The sequence below is a fragment of the Lactuca virosa genome, chromosome 2 (assembly GCF_052849685.1).
Source record: "Lactuca virosa cultivar CGN04683 chromosome 2, Lactuca_virosa_CGN04683_v6, whole genome shotgun sequence".
Lineage (NCBI taxonomy): Eukaryota > Viridiplantae > Streptophyta > Magnoliopsida > Asterales > Asteraceae > Lactuca > Lactuca virosa.
In genome coordinates this window covers 17,894,146-17,914,123 of record NC_136427.1, presented here as the reverse complement: position 1 = coordinate 17,914,123, position 19,978 = coordinate 17,894,146, and the positions used below count along the sequence as shown (strand labels likewise).

The 19,978-nt window shown below is 35.3% G+C and overlaps 1 protein-coding gene across 1 annotated transcript; it reads right to left on the bottom strand.

Moving 5' to 3' along the window:
* Positions 1-11,773: 11,773 nt before the first annotated feature.
* On the bottom strand, positions 11,774-13,361 carry LOC145158934 (Zim17-type zinc finger protein). The gene is made up of 4 exons (XM_079077795.1): positions 13,000-13,361; positions 12,827-12,909; positions 12,300-12,551; positions 11,774-12,177 (listed from the first exon to the last, which is right to left on the bottom strand). Exons 1-4 carry the CDS (start codon positions 13,121-13,123, stop codon positions 11,995-11,997), a joined length of 642 nt encoding a protein of 213 aa, XP_078933921.1. The 5' UTR covers positions 13,124-13,361; the 3' UTR covers positions 11,774-11,994.
* Between the last annotated feature and the right edge of the window lie 6,617 nt (positions 13,362-19,978).

Below are 19,978 nucleotides of genomic sequence, written 5' to 3'. Positions count from 1 at the left end.
GAATTTAAGGTTTCCACGACAGTAAATTTGAATTTTTTTTTTTGATTAAATCCTCAGAAAATAGTTTATAGCTTTCTTCAGGATTTGATCCGAACTGTTTAGTAGATTCTCACACGTTAAGCAACCGTTTGCAAAATAGCTTAACCAATATAGAGAAAATGACTAAAACAACTATTTTCCTTGATCATTTATAAAAAAAATAGCCAAAAATTTCATATATTTTGCAATGGTGTAACATTCCGTTTAAATAGAGTAATTAAATAATAAACTCGGAACCCCGAGATGTAATCTTTATTATTATTTTATATTATTGCAGCCAAAATCAAATAATAATTAACGGGGTGTTGGTTTCGGGGAGCCAAATGATAAGATTTGAATCTTCGGGGGGTTAAAGTGTAATTCTGGGATTTATTTTGTAACAATTTTCAGAAGTCAGGGGGTGTTTGATATCATTTGGCTTTAATATGAAAGGATTTATGGAAGCAGGGGTTAAAGAGTAAATTCTGGACCTAAGTTGAGAAGGTTTTGTAGAGGAGGGGCCATTTGGTAACATTTGGATTTAATTTGAAAGAAAAAGGAGGAGGGACTAAAAGTGTCAATATCGATCAAAGTTTGAATTGATCGGGACTTATAAACCTGTCACCTTTCCATAACCCTATGTCACACCTCCAAACCGGAACGGCGGAAACGTTCGGGGGCGGAGGACGTCATGTACAGTATCACAAATATTGCATAATAGTAATCAGAACAACAACAACCATAGTATTGATAATATAGTGTTTACATTGTATTCGAATCACAGTTTAATTGACTACAAAAGTAAATAGCAAAACAAAGACTTGAAACTACTATGCTCCGTCTTCTCGAAACCTGTGGTGTACCTGTCTATTAGTTTCCTGAGAATACAAGTGGTTTTGAAAGTGTATCAACATTTAAGTTGGTGAGTTCATAAATATTTTGTTTGTAAAAGGTATGTTCTTTGTTCCTTGAAAGTATTAGTGTGTTCCTCCAGAAAATCCTATATTTTCTTTAGTAAGATGAGATGTAGTCTTAGGTCTTAAGGCCAAAATGTATGCATGTTAATGTACTCTGAAAAAGTATACTTGTAGTTTTATTACTTAATAAAACTATATAGATATATGTTTTCCCCAGAAATATATGTTCTGTGCTAGAAAATAATGTACTGTACTTGTATATCGTGACTTGACTCATACCTGTTTCCCCCTATGATTACTTAGTGTATACGAGTCATATATATCCAAGATCGAATAGGTAGTAGACTGTGTGAATCTGCTCTAAGCCCACAACCAAACAAGGAACAGGAAGTAAAGCGGAAATTACCCATTCTACTACCTACCGGATCCCATTTATATATAACCCTAATGTATAAACTAAGGAGTCATAGAATTAGCATTATGGATCCTTTCTAAATGTATGTTCATGATACTAGAAAAGCGGTGTGAAGTAATTCTATTATTAAAATAAAATCATTTGAAGCTATGTATTTCCCGTAAACTAAACGTTTTAGTTGATACTATTGTGAGTTTCTCATAACCATTCTAAAATGACCTAGTGGCCTGCACAACGTTCTTCGGGCGTTAGAATGTTATGACATTTGTCACCCCAGGCCTGCCGGCCTAACTGTAGCTAACAGTTGAGGTGCGAGATTGTCAGTCCCGTATAGATCTATACACAAATTCACGCTCTCCCTCCAAGAGACTCTGGTTACGATTTATAGGACTTTGACCTGTACTCTAATGAGTACAATGAAGTAGTGTCTCACAACCCTGTATTAACTGATTTACGTATAGTGTACTAGTGTTCTCTTGTACTTCAAAATGTATGTATTACCTTGTAATAGTGTACTTATAGCGTATAATAATTATAATTAAATAATTATTTTATTATGATATCCTTGACTTAGTAAAATAGTGTAAGTGTTCCCTAAACAATACCTATTATAGTTTATATGTATGTTCTGTATGCAAATGAAAATCTTAGAATTTAACAGTTTGTATAACACAATAAATATTTGAGAAAGATACCCTTTTGCTCGACATGTTACAAAAGGGTTAAAAAGTTTTATCTAACAAGTTTTATATATATATATATATATATATATATATATATATATATATATATATATAGATGACTGCTACAAAGTCTTGTAACAACGTATCAAACCTCCGCTCTGATACCATGATAACATTGTTATATGATTATAATGAAGAGAAATTACAAGGGTTCTCAATGAAAAACATAAAGACTACAAAGAACAAAGCGGATATAAATACTAGCTAGACAAAACCCTAATGGGCTAAAGACTAAAGGGCCCATAAACAAGTGGGCTAGTAATATATAGGCTAACAGTCTAAAACTAATCTATTATATAAAAATAACAAGAATAAAAACTCGCTACTTTTATTACATACTTTTATGAATAAAAGAATATTACAAACCATTTTTAAATAAATCACACAAACAAAAACACAAATGGTCCAATGCTTGTTTATGCACTCTAAAATACATATAATCATAAAACAACCTTTGTTTTTCTAAGACAACTTTACGTGATAAAAAATGCATGTAAGTTTTTGTCACAAAAAATAACAATTTAAAAAGTGGTCAAAGAAAATATGTATGAACTTGTTTTAAAACAAAACCAAGTTATCATTATTCTCCAAAAACTAAGATTTCCATAAATCAAAAAATCTAACCAAAATTGCAAGGTGGCTATTGATACGAATTGTTGGGTTTTGTTCAAAATTAGTTTCTAAAAACTCATAATATTAGCAACGAAAGTCTCAAAATTTTGAACATAATAACACATTACAACCCACCAAGAATCTTCTTACAAGTAATGGAAACATAAAAACACAATCATAGAAGAAGGAAGATGATAACAACCTTTGTTTTACCTTGAGTCCTCTTGGGAGGCTTGAGTTTTGATGAAGAATGTGGAACCAAAAGACACCAACAATTGATCAACTTTATGTAATGCTAGTTACAACTCATAAGCTTTAAGTCAAAACAAAATTATGACTTAAAGAGAGAATGCAAGTAACTCTTCAACAATTCAACACTTTAGCACTTTGCAAGAATGTAAGAGAGTGAGAGAGAGGAGCTAATTTTCAGCCATTTGCAAGAGTGAATCATCCATAATGAAAGCCCTTAAGACTAGCCATAAAGTAGAAACATTACCTTAAGGTCTTTAGCCATTTAGCTCTTTAGACAAGCATGTCCCCCCATGCATTCACCATACCCATTTCTTTTGATTAAACTAATCAAAAGACCTCACCCCTTCTTCTCTTAGGTAGTTTCGACCTAAGGTAGAAAAAAGAAGAGATAGTTTAAATTTTATATACTCTAAGTTTATAACATATAAACTTTGTCTTTAGGTAAAAGACAAAATGATTCAACTAGTCGAAAATGTTGTGCGTGACTTATTAATTCATACCATATGAAACAATGTTTTACTTGTAATTGTAAAATAATTATTTTCATGAAATAAATATTTTTTCCAATTTATTATAAGAGTTTATGAATATTTATTAAAATCAATTTCTAATAAATAATCAATTATATCAAGTTGTTGTTAGTGTGACCCTTAGTATTACATGTTAATTAACAATATCATTCTAATATGACTCTTGAGCATATTAGATCTTTCAGACACGACTACCAACTTCAAGGCATCATATAGAGGGTTCAACACGAGATTCTAGAGAATTCCACATTGATCTTGAACATCACGTAATATATGGAAGGTGGTGAAAACATATAAAGATCATGAAACTTCTATACATATATTCTAGAAAGATGTCCGTTCATTTCCATGTATATTCACTTGTCTTCTCTTAGAGACTTTTCTATAAATAGGTAGGATCACTTCATTTGTAAGAAACATCTAAACTTGTATTTTATTTATTGTAAGTATGTGTGAATAATATAAGTGCTTTCCTATTAGCATCTAGTTTCCACTCTCTTGCTTATAAGAGTGTTTTGAGTTTGAAAAACTTAGTTTGAAGATTATGTGTCACAGTCGTGAGCTTGTAGATACAAGTTCATGACAATAAGCTCTTTATAATATAACTTACAAATTGCAAGAAATAACAATATACACAATTTTTTTTATATATTCTACCTTGGTATATCTTTTGCTTTCATTGCGAGAGGTATATAGATTGGGGACCAAATCCATACATTTGTCCCTATTTTATTCATTAACTTGTAGCGTTTGGATGATAATTTGACATTTTTCTTGTTACACTAAAAGATGGCTCGCATGTCGTGTCATTGAACATTGCAACAATGTTAAGATAAAACTTGGACCATTTACTTGCATAATGGATGCCTTTGTTCGCAATTTATGCACCCTCTAGGTGGTCACGGGAATGGATTGGCTTGAAACTTTAGGCAATAATGTTTTCAACCAAAATATATGAGAAATCTCCTTTTGAGATGGGGGTAAGAAAATCTTACTACAAGGGTTTTCACTAAAAAATGTTGAAAGATCTTCCTTGCAAGTTTGCTTAAATAGGCAATTGGAACAATCCCTCGACCTTCCTATAAAAGACACAATAATTCTTGATTCTTATCAACTTTGTCAATTAAACGACATCTTCTCATTAAGCCTACCATTGTGTTCGACTCTACAATTCCATTTAATACATAATACTTAAGTACGTAGCTAAACTCATTAAGCCTACTATTGTGTTCATAATAGCTTCGTATTATAAACACGAATATCTATGTCGGGTTCTACAACCCTTGTATAATCACGCTATGAAACATAATTACGTAATAACGAGATAATCACTAAAATTATTTTTGCGCAATAGACCATTAAAGTTAAGTTTTACCTGTCGGTTACACCATTATATGGCCTATGTGACCTCATGCAGGAAGAATAGGTTACTCTATGACATTTTAAACTATATATATATATATATATATATATATATATATATATATATATATATATATATATATATTGCACGTTGGTATATCTTTTGCTTTCATTGCGAGAGGTATATAGATTGGGGACCGAATCCATACATTTGTCCCTATTTTATTCATTAACTTGTAGCGTTTGGATGATAATTTGACATTTTTCTTGTTACACTAAAAGATGGCTCGCATGTCGTGTCATTGAACATTGCAACAATGTTAAGATAAAACTTGGACCATTTACTTGCATAATGGATGCCTTTGTTCGCAATTTATGCACCCTCTAGGTGGTCACGGGAATGGATTGGCTTGAAACTTTAGGCAATAATGTTTTCAACCAAAATATATAAGAAATCTCCTTTTGAGATGGGGGTAAGAAAATCTTACTACAAGGGTTTTCACTAAAAAATGTTGAAAGATCTTCCTTGCAAGTTTGCTTAAATAGGCAATTGGAACAATCCCTCGACCTTCCTATAAAAGACACAATAATTCTTGATTCTTATCAACTTTGTCAATTAAACGACATCTTCTCATTAAGCCTACCATTGTGTTCGACTCTACAATTCCATTTAATACATAATACTTAAGTACGTAGCTAAACTCATTAAGCCTACTATTGTGTTCATAATAGCTTCGTATTATAAACACGAATATCTATGTCGGGTTCTACAACCCTTGTATAATCACGCTATGAAACATAATTACGTAATAACGAGATAATCACTAAAATTATTTTTGCGCAATAGACCATTAAAGTTAAGTTTTACCTGTCGGTTACACCATTATATGGCCTATGTGACCTCATGCAGGAAGAATAGGTTACTCTGTGACATTTTAAACTATATATATATATATATATATATATATATATATATATATATATATATATATATATATATATATATATATATATATTAGGGGCCACATAATATCCATTGTGGAAAATCATTTTAAATTAGATTTCTATATATTTTTTACCCGTCAATTACACCACCCTCTACCAACCACCCCATTACCATCACCACCACCACCATCACCACCGTCAACCACCCTACCCCTACCCCCACCATCACAATCACCGTTCACTCCACCCCTAACATCACCATCACATCCACCTTCCACCACCGGATTGTAAACAATCAAGAAAAGATGATAGATCCATCATGGATGCAAACTCACCATTTTACAATGTAAAATAATAGATATTCAGTTCTTGTTTCAAATAAAAACCTGCCAATTTGATACTTCCTAGTTCCTAACTACCATGTACCCGTTCCAACCTCACCTCGCATATCACCACCCAAAAGTTAACCAACAAAAGAACCATAAACCAGAAAACTTAATGATAATCTAAGTTGAAGAAGACTATTCGCCACAAACCCAAAAGTTCGAACCCAATATTTGATCTTCATAGGAAAGCTCATTTATCGCTCTCAACTCAAGAATGAATATGATTTGATTTTTTTCTTACAATAAATAAGAACCTGGCAAAAAAAGAAGGGAAATCGAGTTCCTGAAAACTTCAAATCCAATAAATGAAACTGAAGCAAAAGTTTATATATTCTATCAAATTCGTTGAAGAGCACACAATTTTTGTATTTCTAACACTCACTGGCTCTAGAACCATAGTAGCACATGAGCATTCAATTGCGTGTTCAAGCAATTTAGTTAAAGAAGGTGATGATGTGAAACATTTAATTGCTCAAAAAATGGGATCTATAGCTTGGAAAACTTCTAGGATTACACACATGTTGTTCGAAGCTTAGAGGTTGCAATTAAGTTCTTGAGCAATTTAGCATCTGATCAACGACTCATCGAACTCATTATTTAAAATGATTTCTTAAATTGGCTCATGAATGTGTTAAACAGTTGGTGAAGAAAAAATTTCAACCTAAAAATGAAAAAAAAAATTGAATAAGCAAACATATCGATTTGAAGAAACCCTTGATTTTAGAAGCCACAAACCATTAAAGAAGACGTCGATGATGGTTGGTGAAAGAGTAGCCAGAGATGGTTGCGAAGAAAGGAGCCGATGAGGGTTGGTTAAGGAGTCGTAGAAGATGGTCGCGAAGAAAGGCGTCGCCGATGGTTGGTGATGCAGTCGTAAGAAATGGTTGCAAAGAAAGGCGCTGGCGATGGTTGGTGAAGGAGTCATTAGCTAGGGTTATTACGGGACCGAAGAAGAAGAAGACAACGTATTTATGGGTGGGCTTGGGAGTGTTTTGGTTTAGATTTCTATTAAGAGAAAATGAAAAGACAAGTCGGTTAAAAAAAATCACCTAGACTAAATGTAACCGATAAAACTGTAAAATTTGATACTTTTCCTATTTAACCGATAAAACAAACTATTGATAAAAAAAACTTTAGTAACTAATCCAAAACAACCCAAATTTGATTGGGCTACAATACATTTTTTTTAGGGCTAATGTCATAAAAACCCTCAAGTTTTCAGGGTTTTGTCGGTTTTGCCCAAAGTTGAATTTTATGTCCGTTTTTACCCTAACATTTTCCAAAAAATGTTCGGTTTTACCCTTTTACCGGTGATAACATGTTACCATCATATTAACTTCGCAAAAAACCCTTAAGTTTACGGATTTTTTTACGTTTTTACCCTTAAGTTTATAATTTTTTTTACACTTTTACCCTATGTATTTTTTTTTCATATTATACGTATTCATGCAGAAAAATCATATTTATATACGAAAAAAATTTAATTAAATATTGTATTTACATTTTTTTAATGTTATATATATATATATATATATATATATATATATATATATATATGTGTGTGTGTGTGTATGTTTTTTTTCTTGGATAAACCATTTAAGATGTAAAAAAAACAAATTAATATGTTTTTAGAACTACAAATACATATTTTTATGTATTTAAAAATATACATATCAATAAAAAAAACTTGTTCATTCATAAACATGTTTATATAAGTATATACATATCTTTTTAGAAGTGTAAATATGTATTTTGATATATGTATTTTTTTAAAGTATAAATATATTTTTAGAAGTATAGATACATATTAATATATAAAAATGTAAAAATATGTATTTATACTTCTAAAAACTATATCTATAAAACACGTATTCATAATTCTAAAAATATTATTTATCTTTTTAAATGATATAATCTTGCAAAAAACACACACACACAAACAAATATATATATATATATATATATATATATATATATATATATATATATATATATAACATTAAAAAAAAACAATATTTAATTAAACATTTTTTCGTATATAAATACGATTTTTCTGCATGAATACGTATATTATGAAAAAAAAATACTTAGGGTAAAAGTGTAAAAAAAATTATAAACTTAAGGGTAAAAACGCTAAAAAATGGTAAACTTAAGAGTTTTTTTGCGAATTTAATATAATGGTAACCTGGAAAACCTGTTATCACCGGTAAAAGGGTAAAACCGAACTTTTTTTTCGAAAATGTTAGGGTAAAAACGGACATAAAATTCAACTTTGGGCAAAACCGATAAAACCTTGAAAACTTGAGGGTTTTTATGACATTAACCTTTTTTTTTTATAAGTGATTGTTTTTATTCTCCATCTCATAGATTGTTTAATGAAATGAGAAATCTGTTGTGATTCCCATCATGTACACAACATTATAAACAACTATTTTTTTTTGGGTTTCCGTTATTAACATATAATATTCATTGAAATAAAAACACTACTAAAATGATTATATTTTAAATACTTGCAACGGTAAACGAATTGAGCCTGCGATGGGAGCCTAATGGTTGTAGAGTGAAATTCCACACATGAAGTCTAAGGCTCAATCTCTGGCACACCCAACATATTGTCAGTGTTCATTGATTGACCTCTTACGTGGATCTTAGGACGGATTTATGTCGACGGCTCAGATTGTACAGTTTAACATTTTTTTTTAAAATAAAATCATCCTAGTCGTTACTTGATTGCAAAACAATACCAGCGCTCCAAAACAAAACAAGTAACCAATACTGTCGTCTTTTATAAAAAACTTATTATTTGTAGTGTGGTTCAGTTTTTATTATATACCGCAAGGATAATGACTTAAAAGGGTAATGAAATTTCAACTTTGTTCACATTTAGTCACTAAACTTTTTTTCATTATCTATTTGCCACTGAACTATTGAAACCGTTCACATTTTACCCTTATGAACGGTAACCGCCGGTCATAAGGGTAAAATGTGAACAGTTTCAATAGTTTAGTGACAAATAGATAATGAAAAAAAGTTTAGTGACTAAATGTGAACAAAGTTGAAAGTTCGTTTCCCTCTCAAATTATCCTAATATTATACCCCGAAAAAGGTATAAATAAACGAATTATTTCATCATGCTCCTTAAGTTGTTCCTAACTATTTCTAGTTATTAAAGACTACCCAAAAAGTATTTTTGTTTTTAGTTTATAAAGTTATATCAATTTAGTTTTGACCTTAGACACTTAATCTAACATTATTGGATACAAATAGGGTGTTTTGATTCTATCTGAATATCGATACTCAACTTCATGTTTGAGATGATGCAAGTTAGCTTGAAATCTTTATAAAGACGACATCCTTAATGTAAATCCAATAGTTATTGATAATAGATTTAAAATTGATGTTGCTGCTTAGTTTCATTAAAGAATCAACTTCTTTTCCTCTCTCAGAAGTTGTTGGTTAGTTCGTTGGGCAGTTTCAGTTTATATTTGACTATGTGTGTTTTCTGTACAAAACTGGCCAAGAAAAGCTATTTTGTGTATGTTTAAAGTAAAAATACCATATTGTTCTTTATTGTTTTTTTTTCTTTAATGAATATAAGTTGCTTTAAACTCACAGACAGATTAATACTATACCATTTTATTTTTAAAATACAATCGTTAAAAATGAAAAAAATTAAAATAAAAAATTTCTAACTAACGAGGGAAAATCCCTATAATAACTTTTTACATACGAGGCTACTTTTGAAACTATAATATAATATGGACCATTTAACTATATGTATGTATATGTTAACACAAGTTACATAAGAAAAATTAAAAAGAATAATAATATTAAAAATACTTTTAAATGTATGTTGTATGTAATATGAAAATTTCGATATCCTTTTTAATAGTAAATATATTAATATAATGTATGTCAATACCCGAATTATAACAACATATATAAGGGTTTTTTGGTTTCGATTTTCGTTTTTTTATACTTTTTCGGGGTATAATATTAGGATACTTTTTTCAGTGGCAAATAGATACTGAAAAAAAGTTTAGTGACTAGATGTGAACAAAATCGAAAGTCTATTACCCTTTCAAGTCATTATCCATATACCACATCGTACACTGTATGATCATTTAAATATTTAAATAATATATATTATCTATTTAATATTTATAAAAGTTATGAAAAACATACATCAATATTTATGATAATATGTTTTGGCCATTATTTTGAGATATACAAAACATTTATAAAAGACTTAGGGCTTGTTTGTTTTTTTGGCAAAAAAACTTTTTGGACACTTATATCTGCGGACGGATAGATGTTTACCAAAAAGACCATTTGTTTTCTGGAAGACAAGAAACCCAAGATCCTTTTGTAATAAGACTTTTTGTATGAATACATAGAAAAGACTTTTGGTCCACGTCTTCTTCCGCAGACACGGAAAAAGACTAAAGACATTTTACCACTTCCAAAACAAACACCACCTTAGTTTCACGTCATTCAAAATGTATATTTGGCCAATAAAATATTATTTTTAGTACTACATAATTTCAATATTTTTTCTAATATTTTACCCGCTAACTTCTAACAAAACCGCTTTATATATTTGTTATTATCAGCCTAATCAAATATGACTGATTTTGCGGTTTTAAAACCGCCCCCATATAAAAACCACAGCAGACCTATTACGGTTTATAAACCAAACTAAACTACAGCTAAAACTGCAAACCGACCCAAACATAAAAAACCGCACCGTACGGTTTTCACAAGCTAAAAACCGATAAATGTTTTAGCCAAGAATTACACTATGCTCACCCCTAAATAGTATACAAAAAGACAGAAGTTTGTCTCAAATATGTCACTCAACTATAAGACAAAGGTCAACACAACTTACACAAGTGACCCACTTTCAATCCTGGTGTCCTATACCAAAACTTGAAATAATGACATTGCTTTAAAACCCACTTCGACCGGGCGATACTGAAACCAGGGACACAAACAGTTCCTCAACGATCGATTTTATGTCAACTTCTAGACCGGATTGAACCATACAATTTTTTCAAAAACCGGGTTGAACCAATATGATAGAACCAAAAAAAATCGTTTGAACCGGTTTATTAGACTTGGATAGTTGGATTTCACTTAAGTCCATTAAAAAATAAGTCAATTTTCAAAGAAAATTGAATAACTCAATCGACCAGGTTATCCAAAGTGTACACAACCCGAAGGCTGATGCACACCACTACCAGAAGTAGACCGGCTGTTGAACCAAAAACTAGTAATCAGACTGATTCAACTAAAAAACTCTGTTTATAAAACATTGAATAATGATTTAGATACCCTATGTTGCAAAAGCCAGGTTGCCAAAACATAATAATATAAAGCTATGTGGTAAAAAACAAAGATGAAAAGTTTATACGCCCCCTAAATCTTTCTCCCATTCGAGATCAGCTGATCAAGGAAAGCGATTAAACTGCCACTAATTCCATATCATAAATTCATTGAAAAGCAAAATATGAAGTAAGAAGTAAGTTTTGGAATTTAACCAAAGAGAATCCATTTGGGTTGTTCACAACCAAACTATATACTCTACATAACATCTAGGAATTATCATTTCATATATGCAGATATTGATACAAATACAAATATAATCACAATTAGTTCCTACTTGATCCATTTACAACCCCATCAGAATAACATTCTACTTTATTTATATAACATTAAACCAAAGTTCCAAAGTTATTTACAATCACCACTAGTGTGTGTGTGTGTGTGTGTGTGTGTGGTTGAATAGAATCAATACACGCCACTTCTCTCACCTCATAAGAGTGGAATGATGTCATCATTATCATCTTCATCACCCATGTCTAAATATTTGAATCCAAGGCTTCCAACATTCCCATTTGGATCCTGATACTGGAATGATGGATTCACATAGCATTTCATCTCATGAAACAAGTTCAAATTGTCCACAAGTTTGTGAAACACATTGCATCCACAACACTGCATTCAAATCAAACATGATTTTAGGATTACTCGAATCCACACTTTTGAGTGTTGTTTCTTTTTACTTAAAGTGAAAAAGAAACAGAACTTTAGGTAAAGAATCATGAATAATTGAATACCTGGACAAAAACAGTGCCATCAGTATAAGCATGGGGATTAATAGCACGGGTTGTTCTTTGACCACACACATTACAAGTGAAAGCAACACGCATTCTTCTTCTTGGAGACTTTGTGAAAAGAGACCATGGAAATGTAGAAATCTTTTCACAATCTCCATCACCACCTGCAGGCACTGAAGGCCCTTCCATACCTGAACCTGTAGTCCATCCCCTTACATTTGCTGCACTCAAAACTAACCCCATAGCATCATCCTGCAAAAGTTTTTGATTTACATCAATCAGCATACATAAGAACACAATTAGCATAGATTCTCCTTCAATTTCACGGATAACACATAAACATCGTATAGCATCAACAAGTACGTAACTTTGAAGTCGATCGAAGCGTCAGATCAAATCAATCATCAGTTTTACCCATGCAATTACAGGAGCATGTTTTCGAGGGTCCACAGAATCTAGATTATCTAATCTAACAAAACCTAATAATGATTATACACAAAATTGAAAGTAAGCTGATTCATGATTACCTTGGAGAAAGTTCGGTTGGTGGAAATTGGGACAATACTCGCATCATTTGACTCTGATCGGAGATCAGATTCGTTTCCATTACCTGAGACGACAAATCATGAAAATTCTAATTTATTAAAAAGTTGTAGGTATAGCAAAGTAGTGAAAACTACAAAGTTACAGAATTGCTTACTCTTGGCAGAAATCGGGAGCCGAAAGAGTCTTTTTCCAATAGGGTGTTTGGATCTAGGAGACAGAATTTTAAGGGATTTAGGAGAAGAAGATACGATTGTTGCAGATGAAGCTAGGGTTTCCATGATTGTGAAATAAAAACAATCACAGAAAAACCAGAGGAAGAAGAAGAAGAAGAATTGGGGAGATCGCTGGATGTTTCTAGAGATTGTAGGTCGTCACGAAGGAATTAAATTTTGAATTTTGGGGCAAAAATGAAGTTGGTTTTGTTGCACAAATTGGTGGTCATCAGGTCATGTATGAAAGGCAAGTAGCTCGAGATTCTTGACCAGCCATTGGATACCTAATCCTTTCTGTTTTTGACTTTTAGACTGAAATTTATTAATAACCGATTGTCGATATATTAACACGTAGTTTTTCTAAAAGTAATGGAAATGTAGCTCTTATTTACGTAGCAGCAGTATTTGCAAAAGGATTCGGCGTTATTTGCGAAAAATAACTTGTCGCTAAATTGGAAATGGCTTCTCACTAGTTTGTCCGTTTATTGCCTTTTGATTTATCGGTTGTTATTGTAACCAGTAGTTTTTTGGTGTATAGAGAAGAGGTGTCTTGGATAATCTATTCAACAACTAATTTGTTTATGCTTATTCTTTTATTTTGTGTTGGAATTGAACAACATTACTAATTGAGGTATCTACTATTTATTGCTAAACTTTGCATTGTTTTTTTGTTAAACGAGGTATCTATTCTTTGTTACTAGTGAATTGTCTTTTTGGTACAAATAAGAGTGGTCTGGTCTGATAGGGAAATCCAGTGGATTGCGCAAACGATGAAACGTCTTTGTCTTTGTTCGTCATAATATGTCCCGATTGAAAATGGTTATTGATAAATAGGAAATAGTGGAAAAGAATTATGTCGATTTAAATTGTTTGAGTGTTTGTTGTCATTGGTGTGATGTTGTAACAACTGTTCCTGGTTTTAGAGGCTATTTATAAATTATAAGGGTTTTGTGCATGAACTCGGCGAGTTGGGAGTCCAACTCGTCGAGTAGGGGCATTTAATCACGGACGCGGGACCGAGACCTACTCGGCGAGTCGAAAGTCCTGACTCGGCGAGTAGGAGCTGTAAGAGGAAACCCTAGTTCTTAGGGTTTGCACCCTATATAAGGATCATTATCTTCCCTTGGGGCCTCCCTTAGCACCTTATTATCCCAGAGAAGGACGTTTGCGGCCGTGAACCCCCCTTGAGTGAGAGTAAGAGCTTGGTTTAGCAAGCTTGGAGTGTTGAAGAAGAGATCTAGAAGAAGGAACAAGAGGGGAAGTAGTAGATCCGGCATCTGCACTGCATTGGGCATCATTTTAAGGTAAAAAGTCGTTACCTTGATCTGTAGATTCTTAAATCTCTCCTCCTTCTAGTTCATGTCCATTTTGGGGCAAATGGAGTCCAATCTTAGATCTGAACGTATCATTGGGATATAGTTTCAGATATGGACCTTTTAGGTCCCCAAAGTCATAAAGTTGCTCCCTTTATGTAGCTTGACCCTTCCCATGCACACAAACCTTGTTGAGAGCATTATATTGACCTCCTAGCATTATGAGGCCTTGCATGCACGTAAAGTTTGCAACTTTACGTGTCATCTGTGATAGAGAAGGTTGGATCTAAAGTTTGGGACTCCAGATTCCACTGTAAAGGACCGAAAACGAAATGGACTAAAGGAACTCGGCGAGTCGGGTTTACGGCTAAGGGTTTGCGGCCATGGGGTTTTCGGCTAGGGTTTGCGGTCGAGTGTTTGGAGGGGACTCGGCGAGTCACTCTAGTGACTCGGCGAGTCGACGAGTTAGGCAAGGAACTCGGCGAGTGGCTGGTTATACTAGACGAGTTGAAGTTAATATGGACTGTTAACCTTGGCTATGGACATTGACCAGGGTAGACTATGAGGGTATTATGGGGTTGTGTTAAGTAAATCACTTGATGATTATAGGCGGCTGAGAAGAAGCAGCGTGGGACGTATCTGACTTCAGCTTACTAGTTCAGCATTTGAGAGGTGAAGCTTCTCACCATACCCATGGGTCTACAACACCAAGGTCGGCCCATTCCATGATAGTTGGTATATTGGTTGTTAGAAACGTGTGGCATGTTTGTGTGTTGATATGTGGTAGAGATAGCCTTTGTGGCTAGCGGTAGAGATAGCCTGTATGGCTAAGAGTAGAGATAGCTTTGATAGCTAACTGTAGAGATAGTCTTTATGGCTACTGTTAGAGATAGCTTTATAGCTAATGTGATATATGATATGTGGTAGAGGTACCTTGCATAGTTGATATAATGTGTGGTTTGTATGTGGGGTGTGCTCTAGGAACTCACTAAGCTTTTAAGCTTACCGTTTGTGGATTTGTTTTAGGTACATCTGAGCCCAAGGGCAAGGGCAAGGCGTGATGGCGCGGCGCGCACTCTATCTCCCTTTCACTGATGTGTTTTGCGAACACTCTGATGTTTTCTTTTAAATAAAATTTTAGTGAATGTGGATTGGAAAACAATTATGTTGGGATTTCATGATTTATGTAAATGTGTTTGACTAACTAAAAATGAAAAAAAATTCCTTAAAAAAATGGGTCGTTACAAGTTGGTATCAGAGCCTTGGTTTGAGGGATTCGGGCACACCCTCGAGTGTGTCAGGACTCAAACTAAGGAAATGGTAAAAAGATTTTTTTTTCAAAAACAAAATGAAATAAAAAGCTTTTAAGGAAAGGAAAAGATGAGAGTGCAACGCGCGTGATCAGCCGAGCCAAGTAAGTAGTTCCCCAATGTGATAGCTATGTATACTGATATTTGAGTTTTGATGATCGTATGGAACTTGCTATGTGTATGCTTTTAAAATTGTATACGGTTAGGAGCTTATAGCCTCAGAATGATTGATTTGGCCTTATTTCCTGTCCTTTGCCTAGTTGTGGTCTTAGGGTAGAATCTTTTATTCGAAAGTCTATTTGATCCTCTTCTGTGTATAATTTGCATGCATAAAGGCAACCGGTTATGATTGGTCTGATTGGTATGGGTAGAGCAAATCTTAGGATCGCCTAGGATTTGAGTTATGAGTAGTCTGGAAGACATGATTGAGTTTGGGACAAAATGGGGTCATCGGATATAGCCTTAGGAAGGTTACAGGTAGGTGTGGAAGGTAGTATTGGGCCCGTACTACTGAAAGCACAGGACCTGTACCCGAACCAATGCTAGATCTGGCAACTTCAAGGAGGACCGGTGTGGGAAGATCCCTTATATGGTAATCCTGATCATTATGAATTATGGTATTTCAGTTCAGCATGGTGGTGACACAATTTGGAGCAGGAGGATCACGATCGGGATCTGGATCCGGGTCGGGATCAGGTAACACTACCGATGACATTGATGAGAGGCTGTGCGAGCTGATTGCGGCCGAGGTTACGAAGGGCATCCTTGACGCTACCCCAATCATATTTGGGACGGTCAAGGAGGGCATGATGGAGATTATGGAGGAGAGGCTCCGGGCATTCAAAGCCGAGATTGATACGGGCCAGGTTGGGGCCCGAACTCCCTCGTTTCGGGAGTTCAAGGCGTGCGGAGCACCAGAGTTTTTCGGGGTCAGGGACCCCATTGTTAGCCGACGCTGGATCGCGGATATCAAGAACGCCCAACGCACGAGTTCTTGTCCGGATGCGTCAAAGGTGGGATTTGCTTCCTGTATGCTGAGAGATAGAGCCCGAGATTGGTGGGGTGAAGTTACTAGCCAGGTGGGAGCAGCCGGTGTGGCTGAGATGACATGGGCCGAATTCGTGCGGCAATTTGATTTGGAGTTTGCACCAGCCATTGAGGTGCAGAGGATGGTGAGGGAGTTCCAGGAACTCCAGCAGACCACCGAGACTGTGGCGGAGATCACCGCCAAGTTTCGGGAGCGAGCATTGTTAATCCCACAGTATGCTACCGATGAGGATATGCGGAGGACGAGATATCATTCCATGCTAAGGGATGATATCCGGGAGTTTGTAAGCTTTACAGGGTGAAAAACCCTGAATGAAATGGTAGAGAAGGCCCGGGAACGGGAGATGGAGTTGGACTTCCGCACCAAGCGGAAGCCGGAGCAGGCACAGACAACGGTGGGACAGGCTAAGAAGCCTTAGACCTCAGACATTTCCAGCAAGGGCCAGTAAGGTCGGGGCTGGTGTGCCAAGTGCGGTAGGGTGCACTATGGAGCGTGTCGTATCTCGGGTACGTGATGCTATGCATGCGGCCAACAAGGCCACTTGAGCCGGGATTGCCCTACGAAGAACTTGATTTGTTTTCACTGTAACCAGACCGGCCATAAGCGGGTCAACTGTTCGTAGTTGCAGGGAGGGGGAGGAGCGGTGGCGGCGCCTGCGCCCGCCACGATGAGGATCACTGAGGGCCGCCTTGTTAAGGCGGAAGCTCCAGCAGTGAAGAGCCGCGCATTTCAGCTGACTGCCGAGCAGGCTCGGGCAGCGCCAGACGTTGTGGCTGGTACGTGTCTATTGCTCTCTGCTCTTTATTATTGGTATGACTTATGTGTACATTATGCTTGTATAGGGACCTTTTTGGTCAATGGTATATCTGATGGGTTTTGAGCATTCTAACACTTCCTAAGTGTACATGCAACCCTAATAACCTTGGATCTATGTTTGTCTAATAATCATGCAAAGTTGAATTCCAAGGTTATATTCCTATCTAGCATACATGGGGAACATTTTTAACTTGAATGAAATATAGAATAACTTACCTTGTTGTTGATTATGATCCTTGAAACCTTGTGAGCCTAGCACCCCAAGTGTGATGCCTCAAATGCTTCACACAACACCAAATGCAAATGAGTAAACTTTGAGAGAATCTTATACTTGCAAAATCGGCTCTAGCCTTCTTGTTTTTTTAGTGTCCCGATTTTGGTGGAGAACATGTTGCTTATATAGTGTGTCACATCTAGGGTTACACCATGTAAACCCTAATGTGGCATGACTCTTCATTTCCATGACCCATGGGTTTGTAACTCCCATGGAGCCTCCATGGAGCATTCAATGGGTTTAACCCAACTTGATTATCCATGGAGCCTTTTAGCCCACTATACAAGTTATGGATGATTTACATGATCAACCCATATATTTAATTAGTCATTTTTTGATCACTTAATTAATCCTAGATTAATTCTTGATCAATACTAATTAAATAATACTATTAATATATTAGAACTTATAATATATTAATAAACCACAAGTGTTATTTCTCTCATTTAGTCTATCCAAATGCATGATGCCATGCAACCCAAATGGACCATGCCGGGTCGGGTCAAGTACATACCAGAAATAGTTATGGACTTAGACACCTTATCCAACAGTCTCCCACTTGGATAAGTCTAATAACTATAACTGCAAGTATGACTTCAGGAACCGATCAGCAATCATAGCTCTTTTCAAGGTTTCTCGGAACTGAGAAGATGATGATATGCCATTTCAGATAAGTGATCATATAATCCTCTGTTCTAGATATCAGCCGGACAAATACATGGAACAGTGTCTTACTTTGTGTCCAACAGTTTGTTTCCCGATTTCCGATTTGTTTGACAAAGAACTTAATTGAACACATCAACTTAGTTCTGACCGGGCCCGGTACATAGGTCAAAACAAAATCATCGAGGGGCCCAGATATCAGCTTCTAATCCAAGAAGGAACAGATAAACTTCGACTCATATGTTTGTTCTACCACTCATTGAATTATACACAAAAGCACGTTTTATAACATCGAGTTACCAATGCGTTAACGTACAATCAATGCATAACCAACTCATAAGTAACAAATCATATCTCTATGTTTGAAGACTTATATGATATTACCGTCTCACGATCACTCGAGATAAATTGCATGAAGTAATTCCAGTGAGCGTGGGTTGAGTCCAATGCTCAGAACTTATGAGCACTCATGAGTGTTGTAGCCATGTCCAACAACTTAGACCTCTGCAACCAATCATGACAGTCTTGATTCATACCTACTTCCGACATATGACCGACTGTGGAGGTTCGAATAATATGATATACCAAACATAATTATTCTGGAAGTCAAAACATGCAAAAGAAATATAGTAAACGATCGACAAGAGATAACAACACTTTACTCATAAATAAAACACCTTTTATTCATCATCTAATGTCAATTACACTTTACAAATTTCAAGGTTATCTAACTACTAAATCTAATATCAGCCCTATGCTCCGAGCATGCTGGAGATGCTTAACCCGAGTCAGTCCCTTCGTGAGGGGATCTGTTGGATTCTCATCCGATGATACCCTCTTTGCCACGAGGAGTCCTTCTTCTATTCGATGTATGATGAAATGGTATTTTCTGTCGATGTGTCTGGATCTCCCGTGATCCCTTGGTTCCTTGGCTAAGGCAACTGCACTTTCACTATCACAGAAAATTTCCATTGGCTCTTTAATAGCTGGTACAACTCCAAGGTCTCCAATGAAGTTCTTCAGCCATATCGCCTCCTTTGCTGCCTCGCTAGCTGCTATATACTCTGATTCGCAAGTTGAATCAACCACTGTCTCTTGCTTGGAACTCTTCCAAGAAATTGCTCCTCCATTTAAGGTAAAGACCCAGCCTGACTGAGAGCGGAAATTATCCCTATCAGTCTGAAAGCTAGCATCACTATACCCTACAACTCTCAAGTCTTCACTCCCACCGAGGGTAAGGACCCAGTCCTTAGTCCTCCGTAGGTACTTGAGGATATTCTTTACCGCAGTCCAGTGTGCCTTGCCAGGGTTCCCCTGATACCTGCTAACCATGCTCAAAGCAAAGGCTACATCAGGTCGAGTACACGTCATAGCATACATGATCGATCCTACAGCCGAAGCATAAGGTATTCGACTCATTTCTGCTATCTCAGCCTCAGTACTAGGGCTTTGTGTCTTACTCAATCTGGCATTACTCTGGATAGGTAACTCTCCTTT